The 24,821-nt window shown below is 37.9% G+C and overlaps 1 protein-coding gene across 1 annotated transcript in view; it reads left to right on the top strand.

The window, feature by feature from the left end:
• Nucleotides 1–24,821, top strand: part of JADE3 (jade family PHD finger 3) — a 96,191-nt gene that overhangs the window by 42,650 nt on the left and 28,720 nt on the right. Inside the window, exons 4-6 of the mRNA XM_028113326.2 lie at nucleotides 5,078–5,235; nucleotides 18,128–18,318; nucleotides 21,345–21,556. Coding sequence (XP_027969127.1) covers nucleotides 5,078–5,235; nucleotides 18,128–18,318; nucleotides 21,345–21,556 — 561 coding nt within the window. The remainder of the gene's footprint in view (nucleotides 1–5,077; nucleotides 5,236–18,127; nucleotides 18,319–21,344; nucleotides 21,557–24,821) is intronic.

Raw genomic sequence — 24,821 nt, 5'->3', positions numbered from 1 at the left:
TGTTGCCACCTGGCCACCAGCATGTTTAAGGTTGGTTTCCTTCTCTACTTTGCTCAGATCATATTAATTCTTAATCTTCCCAAAGTGAAAGCAACAGGCATTTGCAGAGCTGTCCCTGCAAAGAAGCAAATGGAATGAGTCTTTATTCATTTAAATGGCATCATTTGATTATGTGATAGTTCAGTCCTATACTCTGAAATGTTGTCAGTTTAAACAGAACTGCACCAATGGAGAATTACTGCTTTATTGGATCACGCTCTGCGCCTCTACTTTCATGTTACATATAATTTGAACAGTGTTTCTCCTCAGAGAACCTTTATTAGCATTAAAGTCTAAAATGTTTGATTGATAGCATTTTTTCCTTTGATCTTCCAGAAATGTGGACATGTTTTATTTTCCACCTGCCAGTGGATGGTTGATTTTTTTCAGAATTAGAAATGAGTAGATGAGGTATATACCGGTGTATGTATACTTTCATGTGAAAGTGTGTTCCCTCATTCCTTAGACTTCAACTGGACCTTCATCACTGACATCATTACCAAGTTAGCTTGAGACCTCTTACATACTTATTTCTGTTGTTGAAAAGGGCAGAATCACAAAGCTTAGGCTTCCACAGCCATTTAAGTAATGTGTCCAGGCTGGTGAGCATATTTCCGTGCCCCTTAGTCACCCAGGGACCCTTTCAACCAGAGGATAACAGTACATCAAACTTCAGATGGATCCTGGTTCCGATATTGTCAGTGCCTAATTGTGCTTAGCGTGCAGAAAATGAACTATGGGGAATCTCTTTGTTTCCCCAAGTCCAAGTTGTAGCTGTACTGATGTCATCATCCTGTACCTCTGGCCTTTGAACTTTTCACACAGCTGGGACTCCCTTGCCAGGGGTAGGGTTAAAGGCTCACACTGGGGTCCTCTTGGCTGCCACAATAGACATTTCATTTCTATCCTCCTCACCCCTGAGGAACTCACTGAGAACAGTAAAAACTGATAAACTAGATAGGTTAAAAAAGAAAATGAAACTGAGGACATTTTTAAAGATCAAAGTACAAAGATAACAAAGAGACTACAACTATAAACCTTCTTAAATGCAAAAAAAAAATGTAATTAAAAGAGCAAACAATACACATCTGATAGAGACAGATGCATAAGGAAATTAACATGTAATTATCAATATGACAGAGTTGAGACTAAATATCTGAGATATGCCAATAAATATTATGAATGGGCTTAACATCTATTAAAGAAAAAAAATTTTATGGCTCACAAAACAAGATGCATCTATATGCTGTATACAATATACCTAAAACACCTAATCAGAAAGGCTAAAAATAGAGATGGACAAAGGTATACCAGGAAAATGGTAGGAGGACGAGTGAGCCTGATCTCAGACAAAGTAGAAATCAATCAAGCCCCCCAAAACAAAGAAGGCTTTTTAGTGCTAAACACCACAATTCACCGTGAAGATGTGATACTTAGGAATATCTATACACTGAATAACACGGCAACCACCTCCATGGAGCAAAAACTATGGAAGAGTCAAGGAGACATAGGTAGAAACACACTAATTGTAGGAGGCTTTCATATACCTCTCTCGGTATCAGAGTAAGTGAACAAAAAAATAAGTGAGGAGATAGTTAAAAACAAGCAGTTTAGTAAGGTACAGATGATGAATATACATCAAACTTGAAACCTTGATATTAGAGATAATAGAGAATGTACCTTCTCAAATGTCTATGATACACATACAAAATATGACCAAATATTAAGTCACAAGGAAAACAGTGATTTCCATTATTACATGGACCTAATATAAACAGTACTCTGGTCACAATGCTGTAAAATCAGAAATTACAAAAACAGAAAGGTCCTTTCCTATGGAAATTTTAAAACCTATTAAACAACTCTTGGGTGAAAAGGGAAATACAAACTGAAATCATAGATTTTTTAAAATAATGAAAGTTTAAAACATTCCATCTCAGTTGTTTGCTCCGTATCTTAAATTATATGATAAGAAAAAGGAGGCAAGCTTTGCCCCACCTACTCTTGAGAAATTTTCTTATAAAAAATACTTTAATTCTCAATGTTTCTAATGTTTACCATATACTAAAATATCGATTATATTTTTCATTTTTATACACTTATAGCCAACAATAAGAGTTTCTTATATTTTGATGAAAATGTTTAAAGGTCATAGAAAAATCATAATTTTCCCCATTAGTTATTAAGATTGCTTTTCACAGTTTCCACATGCACTGTCATTTTCTGATCCCAAGCTTCTGTGCAAAGTAGAACTGGCTATACTTTGCAAGCTTCTGCAGAAATAAATTTGAAATACTGGATAAAATAGATAACTTCCTATGGAAATACAGATTACCAAAATTGACTCCATTAGCGGTAGAAAGCTTCAAGTGACCAATTTCTAAAGAAGTAGAGAATATTATTAAGCAACTACCCCACAATGAAAGCACCAAGTCCTGATGGTTTCCTAGGGACCAGATAGTCCCAATAATTCTCAGGTTATTCTAGAGCATTGTAACAGAATGAAAATGTTCTAATTCCTTTTATTTTTTTCTAATTCCTTTTATGAAGCATGCATAACACTGATACCTAAACCTAAAAGACAAAGACAATTTTAAAAAAAGAAAGGAAACTTCAGATAAATATCACTCATGAATATGACACAAAAATACTAAATAAAATTTTAGAAGACTGAAGACAGTACCATATTTAACAAATGTATCATGACCAAATGACATTCATTCCAGAAATGCAAGTTTGTTTGGGTATCAAGAAATACAATATTATTATATTGTGCCTGGGTGCTTCAGTCAGTTGAGCATCTGCCTTCGGCTCAGGTCATGATCCCAGGGTCCTGGGATCGAGCCCCGCATCGGGCTCTCTCCTCCGCGGGAAGCTCCCTCTCCCAGTCCCCCTGTTTGTGTTCCCTCTCTTGCTGTCTCTCTCTGTCAAATAAATAAACAAAATATTTTTAAAAAATACAATATAATCATACACCATATTAATATATCTAAGGAAAATAATTATACAATTATTCTCATATACACTGAAGAAGCCTTTAACAAAACTCAGTACCCAGCCATTCAAAAACATTCAAGAATAAAGGAGAACTGTAAGATAATTTAACATAGATGCTGCATATCTACCATAGTCTTCAACCTAGGATCTTAATGAAGAACACTAGAATCATTTCCCCCAATTTCAGGAAGAAGGCAGATATTGTTGACTATCCCCATTACTATTCCAAATATTAATACAGTATTTGCCAGTGTAGTTAAACAAGAGAAACCAATTAGAGACCTAAGACTAGGTAAAGAAGATGTGAAACTCTCTTTGCAGATGGTATGATAATATATCTAGAAAACCACAGGAAAATCAATGATAAAACTAACTCAGGCAATAAAAGAATTCAGTAAGGTAGCAGGATATGAAGTTAACATATAAAATCAATAGCTTTTATAAACGAAGGGTATAAACACGCCTGGGGCGTGTCGTGATGTAGGAAATTAAGAAAATACTCAAAAAAGGATGGGATGTGTTGAAAGAGTAGAGGCGCGAGCCAACACAAAAGAGCTCCCAGTGATCAAAGGTGGAACAATTTGAGCAACAAAAATAATACTGGCTTATAACCCAGAGGATAAAATAGATATCCACAAGTCTATAATGATATAATAAATAATTGAATAAATAAACAAGGGGGAAGAAGGGACAGATCTTTCTTACAGAGGAATTCCAATTAATAAATGTGGAAGGACTGAGGGAAATAGAAAATCACCATTATGATACCACAGTAATAATTCTTGCAAGCAAGATATCCACCAGTGGATGCTAAAATTAGCTCATGACAGTTTGAGGAGAAACAGGATGCTTTTATAATCTTAAAGTATCTCCTCTGAGATGTTTATTAATTACAAAGGGAAATACAGTAACCTAACAGTGGAGAAAACCAGCAAGACACTACCTTAACCAAGTGATCAAGTTTAACATCACCACTGATAGGACATCGGCATTATATGCCCCTGATATAATGGAATGAGAAGGAGATAGCATCATTTCTGTGGTATTCTTGCCAAAAATGAGTAAAATTTTAATCATGAGAAAACATCAGACACCCAAATTGTAGGGATAGTTTCTAAAATACATGACCAGTTCTCTTCAAAAGTGTCAAGGTCTTGAAAGACAAATACTAAGAAACTGTCACAAATTGGAGAATACTAGGAGACGTGACAAGTAATTGCAATGTGGGATCCTGGATTTAATTCTGGAACAGAAAAATATTAACCAGAAAATTAGTAACATTTTAATAAGGTCTATAGATTAATTAATAGTATTGTAGGAATGTTAATTTTTTGGTTTAGGTCATTATACTCTGGTTATGTAAGATGTTAACATTAGAAGAAACTATATGAAGGGTATATGGGAGCTCTGTACTATTTTTGTAACTTTTCCATATGTCTAAAATAATTTCCAAGTAGGGTCACCTGGGTGGCTCAGTTAAGCATCCGACTCATGATTTTGGTGCAAGTGGTGATCTCAGGTTCATGAGATCCAGCCCTGCATCAGGCTCCACGCTGGGCATGGAGCCTGCTTAAGATTCTCTCTCTCCCTCTCCCCTCCCCCCCTCAAAAAAAAACAAAAAAAACAACCCGTAATTCCTATCAAAATCTCAGGAAGAAAAAAATAAGATATTAAAATAATTTCTAAGTAAAAAATAAAGTGATACCTAAATAATTAGAAGTTATCAGAGGATACTTAAACTGCTTAATTTGAGAGAGTTACAGGTTGTTTTATACAAACTATTTTAGAGTAACCTGTATTGTTGATTTAAATTCAAGGAGCCCTAGAAAATAATTCAAGAAGGATTTATTTACTCTTCATTAAATCCAGAACAAACTGTCAGTACTACAAACCCTTTCCAAATAGAAGTTGATCTGGCCATTTAGGAAGTTAGAGATATCTCTTGTTGAAGAGTGGGTGAGGATAGTCTTTTTAAAAGTACATTAAATGGTGTTAGTTTCCTAGTGATGGTCTTCTCAAGATGTGTACAATGTCTTCTCAGGTATTCCGGAAGGACCTCATCAGTGCCATGAAACTTCCAGATTCTCATCACATTAATCCTGACAGCTATTACCTCTTTGCGGATACATGGAAGGAAGAATGGGAAAAGGGAGTCCAGGTACCAGCCAGTCCAGACACTATTCCACAGCCTTCCCTCAGGTATATGCATGCTTGTACCTTTGACTTAGGGAATGAATGCCCTTATGGTATCTGTGTGTTGGTTGGGGAGAGACCGCATGGCTAATTATACATTCATAATACAAAGTCACATACCGTGTTCACCAGTTCACTCAGACCAGTGGCAGATGATACCAGGCTAGAGTTAAAGTCAAGCTCATTTATTTAGGGATATAATATGTGCCTATTCACAGGGTAAAACTATTTGAAGTCCCATCTGAAATTGTGATAAGGTTTTGGAGAGTGGGATTTCCAAGTCTGACTCAACGATCAGTAGCATTCACTAGTCTTTGAAGAGAAACAGAGCATTAATTACATAGCCTCATAATAATCCTATTAATATATAACCCCATGAGAAGCTGCTTCATTATAATAGGGGCCTCATAGTAATAGAATCTGTAAATAGAGGGCCAAAACATATAGTTTGTAAAATGCATAAAACCAAATGAAAGGGGATGAGTAGAATATCAGGTTGACTTATAAGCACATAACCTTCATTTACAAAGACTTGAGAAGAAAGTTTAAGTAGGAGAGGACTTGGGTTTGTGGAAAGGCGAGAGGACTTTTCTGCCAGACAAAGTAGTAAGTTCAGCTCCTCAAGAGTAATGACTGGTTTGGAAGCCAATTTTCCTTACTGGTCTTTATGTTCCCAGTTCTTTGCACCAAGGTTGGCATGAAATAAAATGCTTGGTATAAGTCTGAGTGAGGGGAGAGAGGAACAGCACCAGATAAGGGGACTGGTGGGACCTGCTGCTTACTGTGAGAAATACCTCATTGTACATCTGTCTTTTTCTAGTACATGTTACCTTCTTAAAGAGCAAAGATCACGTCCTTGAATTCTGTGCCCCTAGTATTGGGTTCTTAGGTCCTAGTCATGTCCCGGAGATGCTTGTCAGATCACTTCTAGAAACCCGACCCGAGCTCAGGCTGTCCACCCACAGAGACTGTCTGCACTGTTAAGGAAAGCTCCCACAGTCTTGCTCCATACACTTCCTCAGCCTCTCTAGCTCCATCATCATCATCACCATCTCCTACCTCCTAAAAATCAGAACAGCATCATGAATGAACACAAGAGTCAGACATTTTCATGTCCTTCTTGTCAGTATTTTTATATGCCATAGCAGTAACATTGGGGACTCTCTCTCTCTCTTCATATATATATATATATATATATGAACAATCATCACAAAGAGAGGAGTGAAAATGCGTAAGAAAATGTGATAGTGGGCACATGAAGGCACAATACTGTGTGATTAGAAGAGAAAAGAAAGAAAGACAAGATGTGACTCTAAGCTTCCTAAAAGCAGAGCCCCTACTGTCAAGCAGGAGGTTTTCAGTACACACTTATTGATGTAAGGAAACTAGGACAAAGGAAGCAAAGAGGAAAGTGAGTGGCTGTTAGGGAAGAAAATTCATGAAGAACCAAACGATATTATAGATAAGAAAAACAATGATGAGGCTAAGAAGGGAAGGGCATCAAAACAAAGAAGGTTAGGGAATAACAGTAAGTAGGAAGGGCTCATAAACCTTCTGTTTTAACCACTTGCCTTTCCCATACAAAAAGTAACAAGATTTTTTCCTTTTCTCAAGAACGTGATTGAATGAGTTTCTTTTAAGTAAACATGCATTACAGCTAACAGGTGACACTTGTAAATCAAACTAGGAAAATGGGAGGTAGGGGGATTTCTCTAAGTTCCTCAGTCAAATCAGGTTCCAAGTTTGTCACATGACCAGGATGGACTTTTATAAATGTGCAACTTGCTTTTTTTTTTTAAGATTTTTAAAATGACATCTAATTGATGCAAATTGTTTTATCAAGAAAGAATTCACATACCCTAAAATTCACCCTTTTAAATTGCATGATGGTTTTTAGTGTATTCACACTTATGCAGCTATCACCACTATGGAAATCCAGAACATTTTCATTACCCCAGAAAGAAACCCCACATATGTTAGCAGTTACTCCTCATTTTCCCCTTCCCCTGGCTCCTGGCAATCACTGTATTAGTCTGCTAAGGCTGTCATAACAAAATACCACAGACTGGGTGGCTTAAAAAACTGAAATTTATTTTCTCACCGTCTGAAGGCTACAAGTCCAGGATCAAGTTGCTATCAGGATTGGGGTCCAGTGAAGCCTCTCTTCCTGGCTTGTAGACAGCTACCTTCTCACTGTGTTCTCACATGGCCTTTCCTCTGTGCACATAGGGAGAGAGAGACAGAGACAGAGAGATGGAGATCTGGTGTCTCTTCCTCTTCTTAAAAGGACACCAACCCTACCAGATTAGATCCCCACTCTATGACCTCACTTAACCTCTGTTATCTCCTTATAGGCCCCATCTGCAAATGTAGTCACACTGGGAGTTACGGCTTCAATATAAAAATTTGGGGAGAACACAATTCAGTCTATAACAACCACTAATCTACTTCCTTTCTCTGTGAATTTGCCTATTCTGGACATTTCATATAAGTGGATTCATACAACGTATGGCCTCTGAGTCTGACTTCTTTTATGCAGCATAATATTTTCAAGGTTTATCCATGTTGTAGTATGTATCAGTATTTCGTTAACTTTCTATGGCCAAATGATATTCTGTTGTATGGATAAGACCACATTTTGTTAATCAGTTGATAGATGTTTGGGCTGTTTCCATGTTTTAGCTATTATGAATAATGCTGCTGTAAACATTCTATACAAGGTTTGTTGTTTTTTGGGGTTTTTTTAAGAGTATTTATTTATTTATTCGAGAGGGAGCAAGAGCACAAGCGGGCTTAGAGGCAGAAGGAGAAACAGACTCCCTTCTGAGCAGGGAGCCTGATGCAGGGCTTGATCCCGAGACTCTGGGATCATGACCTGAGCTGAAGGCAGATGCTTAACCAACTGAGCCACCCAGGCGCCCCTCCTGTACAAGTTTTTGAGTGGACTTATGTTTTCATTTCTCTTGGGTATACACCTAGGGGTAGATTTACTGAGTCATATGGTAGCTATATCTTTAACATTTTGAGGAACTGTCAAACTGTTTCCCAGAGTATCTGCATTGTTTTACATTCCTACCAGCAATGTATGAGGGTTCCATTTTTCTCCCTGTCTTCACCAACACTTGTTATTCTCTGTCTTTTTATTATAGCCATCCTAGTGGGTCTGAAGTATATCTCACTGTAAGTTTAATTTGCATTTGCCTAATGGCTAATGATGTTTGAGCATCTTTTCTTCACGTGCTTAGTAGCCATTTGTATATTCTTTTTGAAAGAGAGCTTTTCTACTCTACTACAAAGAGAAGAAGCCTTTATGTGACTTTTTTTCTCTTCCTATGAAACACTACTGTTCAGACAGCCAAAGTGAATCATCTCAGTTTACTTCTTTGTGTTCCATCACATTCATTTTGGAATAGATGCCCTCAGCTGCTGTAAATCTGACCTGTTGGTGAACAAGGTAACAAAGTCCCCTGACCAGCAGTTTTGGAATGTCCCATTTTTATGTAGTACATCCATGTATACCCCCTATATATTTTTCTTCCTTTGGAGAAATTATTCAGATCTTTCCTCCATTTTAAAAATTGGGCTATTTGTTTTTTATTGTTGAGTTCTAAAATTTCCTTGCATATTCTGGATACAAGTCTCTTATCAGATATATGATTTACAAATATTTTCTCTCCTGTGAGTTGTCTTTTCACTTTCTTGGTGGTGTCCTTGGAAGCACAAAAGTTTGCAATTTTGATGAAGTCCAGTTTATCTATTTTTTTCCTTGGTTGCTTGTCCTTTTGGTGTCATATCTAAGGAATCATTACGTAAACCAAGATCTTGACGTTTTACACCTGTTTTCTCCCAAGAATTTTATAGTTTTTTATTTGTTACATTTGGGTCTTTGATCCATTTGAGTTAACTTTTGTATGTGGTGTGAGGTGTTAGGGTCAACTTCATTCTTTTGCATGTGGATATCCATGTGTCCCTGCTCATTTGTTGAGCAGCTTCCTTTTTGAAAGTGTTAGACACTAAACCCCAACCCCACCCACCTCGGTTCCATGAGTCCCTTATAAGCCAGGCGGCTGTGGAAGAAAACATAGTTCTTGAATCACCAAGAAATCCCAGTTTTATTTTTTTAAACCCTCTCTCTCACAAATCTACCAGGGTGACTTTTTAAGAATTTTTTCCTACTTTGAACTGAGATGTTGATTTCTCTACTTATACTTCACTCTGTCCAAATATGTTCTTTTTCCCCCCACACTGTATGACAGAACACTGTTTGTGTACCTTTTTTATTGGTTGATTCTATAACTTTTTGTGTTAGTGTTTCTTTTTGTATGTCTTCATTGTTGTTATTTTCATAAATCATAAAACTAGAAGTTAGGAAGGTGCTTTGTCACAGTTTGGTTATTTACACAACTGAAAGAATATTTAAACAGTTTTTGAAATTAAACGATAGTAGCTTTATTCTCAAAAGCCACAAATAAAAGTGTTTTCTTCTGACATAACTGCCAAATCTAAACAAAGCTAAATGCTTTATAATGAGACATTACAATAATTGCTTTTATTTTTTTAAAGGTTTTATTTATTTATTTGACAGAGACGGAAAGAGACAGCTAGAGAGGGAACACAAGCAGGGCGAGTGGGAGAGGGGAGAAGCAGGCTTCCAGTGGAGCAGGGAGCCCGATGCGGGACTCGATCCCAGGACCCTGGGATCATGACCTGAGCCGAAGGCAGACACTTAACGACTGAGCCACCCAGGCGCCCCACAATAATTGCTTTTAGATTTAAAACTAGTATCTTCAGGGATCATGTATTACTTTCATATAAAGAGGAAATGTTAATAATTATTCAATTGTAAAAATTCTCCCTGCCTTACAAATTTTAAAAATCATAAATCAGTGTAAATCAAGAGCATGATGACATTCCTTAGTTCTCTGCTAAAGATTTTTAATAAAGACTCTTAGAGCAGTTCACAATAGGATATAAACAAAATGTAATTTTGTAAACAAAATCCTCCAATACATTATTTTGGATTGGCTCTTCCATATTAGTTTTGGTAAAATTAAAACCTAATTGGTTAGTTACTTTCTTTTCTACTGGTAGAAATATCACTTCTCTAGAGAAAATATTCTAAAATGTAAGTCTGTTAGAGAAATTTAAGACTAAATCTAATGTAATACGGTATAGTAGTCTCCCACCCCCCATTCCACGGGATATATGTTCCAAGACCCCTAGTGGACGCCCAAAACTGTGGATAGTGCCAACCTCTGTGTATACTGTTTTTTCCTATACATACACACCTATGATAAAGCTTAATTTATAAATTAGGTACAATAAAAGATTAACAATTATAACTACAAATAAAATGTATCAGTTTTAACAGTATTAGTCAGTGAATGTGCTCTCTCAAAATCTCTTACTGTGCTGTACTCACCCTTCTTGTGATGATGTAAGATGATAAAATGCTGACATGATGAGTCAAAGTGAGGTGAGTGGCATGGGCACTGTGACCTAGCATTAGGCTACTGTTGACCAAGTGATACATCAGAGGGAAGATCATCTGCCTCCAGTCCGTGGTTGACCATGGGTAACTGAAAACACAGAAAGAGAAACCACAGATAAAGGGGGACTGCTGTAGTTATTTAAGTTAAAACATACATGAAAATATTGGGAAGTAACTCTTTACAGATCCTTCTTTGTATTAGACAAGGTAAGCCATTTACTATAACAAACATCCCCCAAAGTCTCAGCATCTTAACCCAGTGAAGGTTCTGTTCCTTGTACATAGCTCCATCCAGTGTGGGTTGGGATGTGAATCACCTCTGCCCCATGTAGTCCTTCGGGGACTCAGGCTCTTTTTATAAGTGGCTCTTCTATCGGCTAGGTCCGTTTCCACTTCCTTCTCTCCCCGCAAAATTCTAAATCCAGTCTGCAAGAAAAGAAAAGACAGCATGGAGGGTTATAGAGGTAGATTGGGGGGTTGGCTAGGATTTGAAGTGGCTTATCTACCCATATTCCATTAGCCAGAGCTCACTCACTTGGCCCACCTAGCTGCAAACCTAGATGGAAAGGAAACAGTTTGGTGAACACAGAGCATTTCTCTGCTGCTCTTTGATAGTGGCATTACAAAGACAAAGCTACATGAGCACAGGAACCTTAGGAACCTTACTGATATTATTCACCACTGTAACCGTGTAGTTGATGCTGTCCATGATCTGCACTGCCCAGATTCCCATTTAATCCACATGATCACTCAACAGGATAATCTGACTTCTCACATAGCAGCTCTGGGCTCCGAGAGTGAGTATTCCAAGAGGTAACAAGTGGAAGCTGCTAGTCTCAAGACCGGGGCTCAGAAACTGGCACAGCATTATTTCCACCATATTTTATTAGAGCAGTCACAGAGCTCCCAAACTGAAGGGGAGGGAAGTAGACAGAAGAATGATCAGAGGATTTGTGACCATCTTCAACTGTCACCATGGTAATATTTTTAATGTTTGTATTTCAGTTACTTGCCTAAAACCTACAGACGGATTAATCAATCAGGTAGAGAAACTTAAATACTAATAAACTGAACACTTGCTTTTTATTTATTACCTAATCTACAAGATTGTCAAAATGCATCAGAATTTTATTTCCTAATGGAATTACAGAAGTAATTTTGGATGTATGTAAATTAAATGACTTGATCCCTGGGTGCTATAACAACTGAAAAGCGGGGGAAAGTGACACAGCGGAGTAGGTGAAGCAGATTCTTTTAGAATCTTTGTTTGGCTTTCAAACCAGCTTTTTCTCTGTTGCATTGTCCTTTCTGCAGTTGTCTTGTCTCTTCAGTGTAGTATAGTGTAGGGGTGTGTGTGTGTGTGTGGTTATTGAGGGGAGGGACACAATTACAGAGCCAGCTTGCCCTGTAAGTTACAGCTGTTTACCTAAGTCTGTTGACCACCACAAAGAATTTTTTGAAAGCAAGTTCAACATATAAAGATGGGGTTAACTTCATTATGTGTTTTTAGGAAGACTATAGATAATTTTTTTACACTAGTCAATAATAAGCTTCAGATCGTTCTTTGTTGTTGTTGTTTTAGGTTTTCATTTGTAGATTTAAATTAGTTTCTGTTGCAGTAAGGTTCCAATGGAAGGAAAATGGTGCTTCATGTTTGGTTGAAAGGAAGCATTCATTATAATTTTTATGACAGGAAAGTGGTTGATGTATTTACTATGTGTATGTGTATGTTTCTAACACTCTCGGTGAAGTACTGACTTACTGTAAAAACAAATGAATCAGAATACAAAACATTTACTGCACACACACATATCTGTGTACATATAAATAAGTGGGAATGTCCTATAACTTACTTTTTTCACTTAACAGTGTATCATCAATCACTAATGATACTGAAAGAGGGGATAATTAGATATTCAGACAGGCCCCTATTTCTCCTTGGAACGTAAACATTGAACTGACTGGACTATGGAGAGCAGCACTTTGTTCACTAAACTCCAGACTCAAATATATAACCACCAATTCAGCATCTCTATTTGGATGTCCAGTAGATATCTTAGACTTCACATATCCCAAACTGAACTATTGATCTTCTGAAACTAGTCCCGCCTGTAGTCCCATGTTTAACTGATGGCAGATACATTCTTCCTGCTGTAACTGTCTTTTCAGTTTTTAAGGCCAAATTTCTTAGAGTCATCTTTGATTCTTCATTGTCCCATACCCCATATTCAGTCATTTTTTTAATTTAAATTCAATTAGCCAACATATAGTACATCATTAGTCTTAAAGGAGATCTTCTTGGCCCTACTTCCAAAAGGTATTCAGATTCCACATAGTAAGTCAAAGGAAGCATGGCCCCGATGATAAATGGGAACCCAAGCCTGCCTCCCACTCCACTGCTCTACTTCATCCTCATGCCTCCCTCACCTCCCCACTCTCCTTGGCCCACCCTCCCCACAGCTCCTTTCCTGTTCCGTTCCATGCGGCAGCAGCCTTCCATTCTTGCTTTCAGTTTGTATAGAGCACTTTCATACACACATCTTACTTAAAGTTTAAAACAGCCCTTCAGTGGTTTTCCCATTTACTACCGCCCCCAACTTAGCAGCTTCAGGCAGCCATGTTATCATACTCATGCATTCTGTGGGACAGAGTGGGGATGGCTTGTCTCTGCTCTATGATATCTAGGGCCTCATCCAGCAAGACTTGAAATTTGGGGGTGACTCAGTGGCTGGGGCTAGAATCATCTGAAGGCTTATGCACTAATGTGTCTGTCACCTGGGCTCTGGGCTGGGCTGATGTAAACTGTACGTGGTTTCACCATGTGTTTTGATTTCCTCACAGCATAAAAGTCTCAGCATAGGTAGACTTTTAGCAGGCCTCGGGCACATGCACGTGCTCCAGCCAACAAGGTGAAAGTTGTGTTCCATTTTATGACCCAGCCTCGCACTTCTCATAGCATCACTTCTGCCGTATTCTCTTGATGGAAACAGTCACGAGCCTCTCCTGATTCAAGAGGAGAAATAGACTTCACCACCTGATGAGAGAGTAGCGGAGTCACATTGTAGAAGAATATGTGAGATTTTGAAAATAGCAATCATCACCGAGGTTATAATTGTCCTTTGTTTCATAAATGAGGCACGGAGTTTTGTAAAGATGCAGTCAGCCCAGGTGGCAAGATTAACAAGGGGAAACTTGAGAAACTACTAGAAATACTATTACAAGGGCTTCCTATTTAGGTCGCTTTTAAGATATTTATTTCAAGCCTTTAAAAAATCCATAATGATACGATATTTGTGCAATTTCTGTGCTGTTCACAAAGGAATCCTAATCCAATCATTAGGAAATGAAGCATGGGCTCTACCTGCCAGATGCTGAGATCAACCAAAGACACCCTGTAGACTCAATTGTGCATCAGATACAGGAGGAGGCCATAGGTCAGGTTAGAGTGGTTCCAGCTTCCTTTTGTTGCCTCCTGGGTGTCACAGCAGTGTTCACAGGGGCCACAAGTAGCTGGCCTCCCCTGAGGAGCAGGTGGATAGGCCTTTTTTTCTAGGGAGCTAAGCAGGCACGGCTGTGGGTTCTTTTACCAAAGGTAGGTCACTCAGAAAGTTACGGCAACATTCATTTACATTCAAGCATCCAAATTAAAAACTGCACTTACTTAACTTCATCCTATCAAAATTGCTCATACCTCTGGGCTTGTGAGCTTTTGCTGATTTGATCACTTGGTCTGGTGACCATTCAAAGAATGTCTGTATACCTAGGCTATATTAGCCAGACAAGAAAATGGCCCAGGGATAATCCTGGAGTTTCCTCCAGTTGTATTAGTGTTATAGGTGCTTGAAGATGTTAAAGCTGCATTTAAAAAAATCCCAAAGTAATATTTTTCACTAATTCTCATAGACCTTCCCCTCTATCACTATAAATATAAAACTTTCTCCTTGTGAGATTTGAATTAACTTCACCTTTTACCCATGCATTTCCTTGCCTTTAGTATTAACTGTTTCAGTCTATAATACTTTTACTGTCATAGATTCAGTCCTTAGATTCAATTCAAGATATAAATGAAAAGATGAGTGACATACATCATTGTCATCATTATCATTATAAACTTTGTGTTGAAGTATAATATACACACAGAAAAGTAACCAGGGCATAACTGTATAACTCAGTGAATTTTCAAGAATTAAATACACTCGTTTAACTGCCACCCAGATCGAGAAATAGAACATTACCAACATCTCAGAAGCCCTCCTGCTCATACCCAGTAATTGACTTCCCTCTCCATAGGTGACAGTTTTGCCAGTTTTTGACTTCATACTGAGATTAGATTGTTTTGTTCATCATTATGGTTGTGAGGTTTATCCATGCTGTTGCATATAGTAGTTCATTAAGTTTCACTTCTGTGTTATATTCTGCTGTGTAAATATACCACATTTTATTTATTTTATTTTATTTTATTATGTTATGTTAGTCACCATACAATACATCATTAGTTTTTTATGTAGTGATCCACATACCACATTTTATTTATCCATTCTGATCTTGATAGGTATTTGGATTGTTTCCCGTTTTCAACTAATATAGACATTTTTATTTTTTTAAAGATTTTGTTTATTTATTTGTCAGAGAGAGAGAGAAAGAGAGTGAGAGACAGAGCACAACCAAGGGGAGCGGCAGGCAGAGGGAGAAATAGGCTCCCTGCTGAGCAGGGACCCCGATGCAGGACTCCATCCCAGGACCCTGGGATCATGACCTCTGAGCCAAAGAGAGACGCTTAACTGACTTGACTGAGCCACCCAGGTGTCCCGACATTTTTAATTTTTTTAGTATACATATGTATACTTTTTTGTTAAGTATATTCCCCGGATTGGGTTTATAGGGTATGTGTATATTCAGCTATGATATCTGCTGCCAAGTAGTTTGCCAAAGTGGTTGTACCAATTCACACTCCCACCAGCAGTGTAGGAGAGATCTATTTGCTCCACTTCCTTATAAACACTTAAGATAATGTCAGTTTTTGGTCAGTCTTTCCAAGTTTAGCCATTCTGGTAGGTAATAGTAATTATGATTTCGATTTGCATTTCTTTGGTAACTAATGAGGCTGAAAACCTTTAAAAAGTTTTCTTGCCATCTGGATAGCCTTATTTGGGAAGTGTCTATTCAAGTTTCTTGCCCACTATTTAATTGGATTGTCTGTTTTTTTCTAATAGATTTGTAAGAGTTTATTATATATTGGTGATGAACAGAAGTTTTTAAAATCTCTTCCTTTATGGCTGATGGCTTTTATGTCTTATTTAAAATATATTTGCCTTCAGGGCGCCTGGGTGACTCAGATGGTTAAGCATCTGCCTTCGTCTAAGGTCATGATCCCTGGGTCCTGGGATCAAGCCCCATGTCAGGCTCCTTGCTCAATGGGGAGCCTGCTTCTCCCTCTCCCTCTCCCTCTGCCTCTCTCCCTGCTCATGATCTCTCTCTCTCTCTGTATCTCTGTGTCTCAAATGAATAAATCAAATCTTTAAAAATATATATATACATATTTGCCTTCAGGGCACCTGGCTGGCTCAGTCAGAGGACCATGGGACTCTTGATCTCGGGGTCCTGAATTTGAGCCCCACATTGGGTGTAGAGATTACTTAAAATAAATAAACTTTAAAATATATATTTTATATATATATATATATTTGCCTATCCTGAGGTTTCTTCCAGAAGCTTAATAAACTTATTAGTTTAATTCAAGAACATTTATAGTCTACCTTGTTCCACAGAGGATTTGAGACAATTGATATGAATAGTTAGCAAAATATTCTTCCTTTTAGAACAAGATGAATCTTGAAAAAAATTATATATTCTATAATTACCTCATAGGCCATGCACCAAATAAGCATAGCATATTTAATCTCATTGTTTCTAGAGAATTCATATGCATGTCTTGTTCTTTTCAGTTGGGTTCATTTCAGTTGGAAGCAGGCCTCTGTCAGCAGTTCCCAAATTTTTAGCTTCAATTAATATTTTAGGGTTCTGGTTTTTTCCTCAAATATTTGTTGCCTTTGGCTTTAAAAACTCCATATGATAGAAAAATTAAAATGTGCAAATGCATTTAGTTATTAACTTTGTTCAGCATATATTATGTGAAATCATAACCTTTTGGAAGAATGCTTAGGAAGAAATATTCACTGTATATTTACAAGGTAGACTATGCCTATAAATACTTATATGTATTTATATGAATATGTTTATGTTTATGAATCCTTCTACATATATAGTGACTCAAGTAAAGAAACTAGCTCCAGAAGCCTTCCAGAGAAACAGTTTTCATTATTTTATGATATATATATATCTGTTTCTTTCTCTTTTTTTAGAGGGCCCACTCTGTTCTTTTAAATTTGCCAGGGAATAAGAATCCATATTTCCTGTTGTTTGTATTTTCTGTATCTAAAGTATCTAAAACATTGACTATAGAATAAGTTATCGGTATGAGAAACTTCTATTTCTTCCCTTGCTTGGTTTCCTTGCCTTGGGCTCCTAAGTGTTAGGAGGAGGGAGGGGAAATATGGGTTTGCTCAGACCTGCTGGAGAAGTTAATGGAAGAACAGGAATCTTTCATCCCATCGTGTTACCCTGGCTCGAACTGGTCACTATCATGTATGGCTGGGAAATGCCTGGAGTTTTTATAAGTCCATGGCCTCTTGGCTTTACCTCATCTACATAAATAGTGAAAAGAATAAGAAATATAACAATAACATTATTGAACATTTGTTTTTTACTATACACTATGCTAAGCACTTTATATATTTTATTTTGTGTAATTGTTGTAATAACCCTACAAATTTGATACTATTTTATCATAGTATATGACTGTTGTCCTTACTTTTTAGCTAGGAAAACTGAACCTTGTAGAAATGAAGTAGTTCCCTAAGATCACTATGTGAGTAAGTGGCAGAAAAAAACAGGCTTGTGTGAGTCTATAGCCTGTACTCTTTACCACCATCCGTGGCAGAAAATCATGGGTTTAGCTGAAATATATCTTTGGTATGGCATCTGGCTGTGCCTTTGTGCTGGTATCATCTCTTCCTCGGTTTCCCCTTCTAACCAAATGTGGTGGCTATTGCACCAAGAACACACAATGCAACATTTTATTAGAATGAATGGTAATAGGGACCCAGGAGCGATGAGGGTAAATGAAACATTACATTAGCAGTCGGACTGTTCACAGCAGATGACAAAACTGAATTTGTAGAACCATTTACTTTCTAGAAAGGGATCTGCCATACCTCTCAGTTGGCAGAGCGAGGACCTCCCCCCACGGTGAAAAAGACGAGCATTCAACTCCACTGTGTCCCACCCAGTCAGTGCCCAGAATCTGTCATTTGTTGACTTAGGAGTATCTTTCTTTCACTTTTCTAGGATTGTAGCCGAGAAGGTAAAGGAGGTTCTGTATATGCGGCCCCGGAAGTACATCCACTGCTCCAGCTCGGAAACCACAGAACCTGGCTACATCAACATCATGGAGTTGGCAGCATCTGTGTGTCGCTATGACCTAGACGACATGGACATCTTCTGGCTCCAGGAACTCAATGAAGATCTCGCAGAAATGGGTGAGTTGTTTTCCCACAAGTAAGTTGTTCCTTGTATTGCCTCGTGATTTTTTTTTAAGTTGTCAGGACCATTTAACTTGCTTTCATCTTGTGGCTTCTTTTCTTTTCTGGCCTTTTCGTTTATTTTTCTCCTTGATCTTACCTTAATGAAGCATTTCTTGAAATGCGTAAATATATTGAAATAGAGCAATAACATTTAAATCTGACCTTTTCTTTCCTTGTTCATGGTGAATAGCACAGATCAGGGATGGCATGTAGGTTTCATAAGATTGTTTTCCAGTTCCGATTGTGAAAGTGGTCATGGCTGATTGGACTTCTGGTTAAGAAGGATTCTGAACCTGGTTCCTGGCTCAGCCCTGAAAAGCACTCTGGTCAGTGGGCAGGGCCAGGGGCAGCAGCACCTCTGCCATCTCTGCCGGCTGGAGGGAAGCTCTAACTTCAGCAGGAGGCAGCACCACTGCACCTGACAGGTCGGTGTGACCAGCAATGCCTTCATGCGACACTAGTAATTTTCCTGCCGCAAGAATGGCAGGCTTAGGGCAAAACATCCCCAATGCAGTTCTTAGCTACCTTACTACCTTTAGTGAGTTCTGAAGCTGTCATGCAATTCTTAAAAACTTAAATTAAGCAAAGGCAAGCAAACAAAAAAATCTTGGAAGTAAACATAATAATAGTTTTAAAGTAAATGTATGTCCTACAGCACCATACCAGCAATGCTGGGAGATGCTAGGCTCAAAGGAAACTCACTTTATTCTTACGCACAGCTCTTTGACCAGTCTTCAGTCTGAGCAGTGTTTAGGTCCAAATAGTCCTATGGAACTGTGGCTGGTTTTTAAGTCTCCATATGAGATACAGAGAAGCATACAATTGATTTCATTTTTGTTTGAATCACATTTGTACATCGTTAGTACAAGGATCAATGGTTTTACTTTTCTTCCTTCCCTCCCCTTTTTCCCCTCTCTTCCTTTTGAGGTTGGTATCTGAATGCCTATGAATAAAAACATAAAACTGTATTAAATCCAGTTTGGTGTGATGGTGGTAATTATTCTGTCAGTAACCAGTACTTATTTTTTAAAACTTTTTAAGCCTTCTCTTACTCCGCCTTCTAAGAGGAGAGAAGGGATGTCAACTTAGGGTGCAAACCACAAAAGGAAGAGAATAAAAGACTGACAGAAGGGGAAATCAGAGTATAAGAGCATCATCAAGTGGATTGATGGCTCAGTGTGCAGTTGCATTTATGAACCATATGACATCCGTATACATTATGATCATTACAGGGCTCACTTCAATATGACACCACCTTATGACAAGGTCCCTTTGGTATTTTGCAGTTAATCCCCTTTGGATGATTTTTTGTAATCTACTTTTTATTGTGGAGTAGTCATAGATTTACAGAAAAGTGTACATTGAATACAGTTGCCATATGCCCCTCCCAGTTTCAGTTTCCCCTAATGTTAATAACATCTCACTTGACCATGGTACATTTGTCAAAGCTAAGGAACCAGCACAGGTACATTACTATTAACTAACTTCTAGACTTTATTGGGATTTCAGCAGTTTTTCCACTAATGACCTTTTTCTGTTCCAGGATCCCATCCAGGACACCACATTGCATTTAGGCTTGAAGAGTTTTTAAAAGAGGATTGCTTTATCTCAAGTTTTACTCTTTAGAGTAAATGATATTGTAGTAAGGCTTCTACGAGCTTAAAATAAACTTTTAAAAACATTAAGCATATTTTTTGGTTCAGATTAAGGAATTTAAAAAATTGAGTGCTTACTACATACTGGTCACTATACTAAGCAGTGTACAAACATTACCTCATCTCAGCCTCACAAGAAATCACTGAGTTTGTATTATGATCCTTATTTTATAGATAACAAAACTAATCCCTAAAGAGGATAAATAACTTGTCAAGGTTTACATAACCAATATGGGGTCAAGTTGGAATTTGAATCTAAGTGCCCTTACAACCAGACACTGTCCTCTTCCACTCCAGGGAAAAAAAAAATGTGTAATTTGTCTTGGCTGGTAAAATGAAACATACTACCTGGGTAGTTTTTGCTTTCATAAGTATCTACAACACTAAAAAAGTAGTTTATATGGAATTCCAGAGTTTCTTCATGTATCTTATATAACAAATGAAGTGGAATATTTGGGTGAATTTGTTTTGGATCATTTTCAGAATTATTCCTGAGTTTACAAGCTGTTATATGTATATATACATGCTCTCACAAAATCATTAGTCCCCTAAAAAGAAATATGTTTAGTTGTTGCCTGTATCCACATATAAATCTTTTAGTTGGGTTTATTAAGTTTGGAAGACTAAGAAAAATTAAAAGTATAGAAGGAAAGGGAATCAAGAGGCAAAAAAAGGTAATTTCAGAATTTGCAGTTAGACTTTTGTGGATGCTAATAGATTTCTTTTATATACAGTTGCCATTGGAAAATATTATTGGATATTTTTGGAAGCCAGTTTAAAAAACAAATTATTTCATATGTATACTGACATACACAGTACCTAGAATTTTCTTTTATGACTTAATACCTTTTTGTATGAAAATTTCCTCATATACTCGTCAGATGTGCTCATTGGGACTAACATGCTAAGAATGAATTATTATTTATGTTCAAATAGTTGTGATCCTAATTATCTTATTCTGTAAATTAAAGTGTTCAAAATTATAAAGCTCAGTGAAAGTTCGCCCTCAGTGGGAATAAGAGAAAACAGAGATTTAGGAGGAGACTGGTTAGGATGTAGACAGAAAATTGAAAGGGTCAGTAATACATCTTACAAGGAATGTGGTAAAATTTATTTATCCTTTCATGTGTCACACACTAATATGTGATGATATGTAAATATTAGAATAGCTCTAGTAAAAGATTCTTTGAAATCCGGTTGTTTTAGATCAGGGAAGAGATGGTTTTATCTTTTAGAATCCCTCCATCCCTGCACCGGACTCACAGTAGGTGATTTGGGAATGACAGCTGACTGATGGGTTGATTGATTGTTTGTATTTCTGTGCAGGTTATGGGCCAGTTGATGAGAATCTTATGGAAAAGACAGTAGAAGTCCTGGAACGCCATTGCCATGAAAATATGAACCATGCTATTGAGACAGAGGAAGGGCTAGGCATAGAGTATGATGAAGATGTGATCTGTGATGTGTGCCGGTCTCCAGACAGTGAAGAAGGGAATGATATGGTGTTCTGTGATAAGTGTAACGTCTGTGTGCATCAGGTTAGTGAGAGTGGAGACCACCACCTCCCCACGGTCAGCCTTTCTGAAGCTCAGTGATGGTCTCCAGCACCCATATCTGGGTAGCAATTTGCATTTAATAAGGATGAAAATAAAGATTTGGCCTGGCTGTTCTTCAGTAATTCCTTTAGAAACAATATTTATGATCCCCAAGGTGACTTAATTGCTAACTTTATCCCAGGAGCTAAACCCAGATTTTTATTGTATCCCTTCATACATATGCCATTGAATTTTCCTTGTTCAAGACTTTTATAGTCCCCTGGGGAGTCTCCTTGTTGCTTGCCTGGGAGTCTCTCCTTCACCTTTGAATCCCTGTTACACCATCAAGTTACACTCATGGTTAGTAACCTTGATGGAGATTATAGTTCCTCCAGGTAGAAGTCCAGACTCTTTATCCTAGCACCCAGAGCCCTCCTGATATATAACTCCCAGGAAGCTGAGTCTGCTATGCTTTTAAAGATCATAGAATTTTAGGACTGTAAAAGACCATCCCACTCCTCAGTTTTACAAATAATACCAGGAAAGATGAAGTGACTTTACCCAAGCTCTTACAGCTAGTTATTTGTCGTCCTTTCTACCACAATGCGTTTTTAATTGATGATGATGATGATGATATCAACATTCTTTTCAGCTCTTTCCTTTTCTTGCCCTCGCAAGCCCTATGCTCCAGCAAAATAAGTTTACTTAAGGGGGCAGTGATGACTATTCCTGACACTGTCCTGTCTTCATGTTTTGGCCACACTCCAATTTAAAATGCTTTCTCCCATCTCCATCTATAAAAAAATCTATAGAACTTCCAAGATTTGATTTAAACCTTTTCTTGAATTCCCCTACCCTAAATAATTTTTCACTCTTCTGAACCTGTTGTGTGTTTCATTTCTCTCATTAATTTATCTAGCAGATAGGTATGGAACACCATGCTGCCATGTGCCAGGACTGTGCCACATGCTGAAGACACAGTCAGTGACGAAGAGGCAGACATGGTCTTGGCCCCCGGGGTCACCAGAGGCCGGTATAGGGGCTACAAGGGTACTGCCCCTTTAGCACAGTGTGCCAGGTGGTTTTGTGGATGGAAGTCCATGCTGCTGTGAGACTACATGGGAGGGTTGGGGGTCAGGGACAGCTTCGGAGAAGTGACATCCAAGCTGACTCTAACTGCCACAAAGAACAGCAGGCAGAGAGGAGAACCCATTCAGGCAGGGTAGTGAGAATGGGCTAAGTATACGGGAGGCAACTCTGGAGCTGTTCAGAGCTGTGGGAGGTGGTGGGGTGGAGTAGAGGAGGATGGAGAGCGAGGGTGGAGAGGGATACCGGAGCCACAGGTGACCAGCCTTCGCTGACAGACTAAGGAACTTTGGCTTTGTCCCGTCAACCCTGAAGGCTAGGAGTTGTATTTTAGAAAGGTCATTCTGGCTACAAAATGACTAAAATGATTAGACGCAGTGGAGCGCCTGGCTGGCTCAGTCAGTAGAGCATGTGACTCGATCTCGGGGTCATGAATTTGAGCTCCATGTTGGGCATAGAGATTACTTAAAATAAAAATTTTTTAATAAATAAAATGATTAGGTAACGCAGGAGATCGAGAGAAAACAGGGCTTACAACTTTAATTGCTTGGGCCACCTAACCTAACCCTCTGTATTAAAAGGTACTCAAAATTTTTCTGTGACCAAGTAGATCTTCTTCATTTTACTTGTTTCCTTTGAAAGAGTGAACTTCAAAAATTTATCTTCATTCTACCAGTTATTGGCATTTATGTCACACCTTTAGCGAGAGAGGAAATATCATTTAGGTATTAATGTAAATATTTGATAACATATAGGCCCACAGTCTTTCCTCTACAATTCCAGAAATTTCAAAAGCTCTGAAAACTGCTTAAGTTTGGCACCAAAACTGATTAGGGGCAATACTAGAACTCACCCAATATGGGGCTGTTTATAGTCTTTATCCCATTTTGTATAAATGGTCATATAGTTTGCTAGAATAATATTAATATATTTGATAATAGGGTACTGCCCCTGGTCCCATTGGGGTTTAGGTAGTATACCATGTATTTACTTACTGTTTTCCTAAGGTCCGAACAATTCTGAATTTCCTTATGTTTCTCACCCTAGGGTTTTCAGATAAATGATTGTAGGCTTGAAGGGAAAATAGTACAAAGGTTATCTGTATATATTTTCAGTATCTGTCCTTCACAGTTGGGACCAAATATTAAGGAATTATTTTCAGATTCCTCGGCTAAAAAATGAAATGTAACTTAATAATTCTCCTCAAAGATTATTTTGTTTTGAAAACATATCCATTAATGACTATAAATGATGCGCTTTCCTCACATAGAAAGGGATGACAGTAATACCTGACCAGGCCTTGCAGAATATAAGCTGGTATGTATTAAAGCTGGATGTTGGTGCCACATAAAGTTTCATATAAAAGAGATTTCTTCCAAAGTGAGTATAGTCGCTTGACTTCTAAAGAGATACTTAGGTTAGAGCTCCCTCTGTTGACTGAAAAGTGACTTAAAATGATTTGGAGGATTTGGTTTACTCCTTAACAGAATCAGGGACATGCTGACATCTATATTTATTAAACATAATTTTTCTTCCTTACTACCACCACATTATGTCAAATATTTGTTCCTCTGTGACTATAACACACTTGTGTCAGTATTTTAGAAGAGAGGTTTACATCAATAGACTTGACATTTTAACATTAAAAATGTGAAAATTGGGAGCATTCCAAGTCCCTTTGTATATTCCATTTTTGGTTCTTAGCCCAGGTATTGAACACTCAAACTGAGGCCTAAATTAATTTGTCTGAAGGTACATGCTCATAGTTTTTTATATCTGTCATATATATGTTTGGCACTGAGTTTATTAACCCCCTGAAAGTATATGTAGAACATATGTCTCAGAGTCCACAGCCTTCATCATGTGGTCTAGAGAAAATTGAGAACCGCTGCTATGCAATACAAGCTCACCATGAATAAGTCTACACAAGGGCTCAGTAAATGTTATTCTGCCTAGTGGAAGGGCCAGGAGATAAAGGGTATTCCTAGAACCACTGGTTTTTCTTCTGCTGGTCCAAAACAGGTTCTGTTTTAGGAGGAAGCTTGCTTTCGTTTCCTAGCAAACTTTCTGGACCTCAGAGAAAGAAAAGCTTTTGAAGGTCAGGAACCTTATAAAATGATGCCCTGCTGTTGTAAGAGCAGCCTGGTTGGAGTTCAGCTTCAGTTCTTGACCTAAATTAATC

The sequence above is a fragment of the Eumetopias jubatus genome, unplaced genomic scaffold (genome assembly GCF_037043125.1).
Source record: "Eumetopias jubatus isolate StellerSeaLion01/CBP00866 unplaced genomic scaffold, mEumJub1_p1.0 scaffold_11, whole genome shotgun sequence".
Lineage (NCBI taxonomy): Eukaryota > Metazoa > Chordata > Mammalia > Carnivora > Otariidae > Eumetopias > Eumetopias jubatus.
Note: the sequence above shows the minus strand (reverse complement) of the source record. Positions and strands in the feature narration are given on the sequence as shown.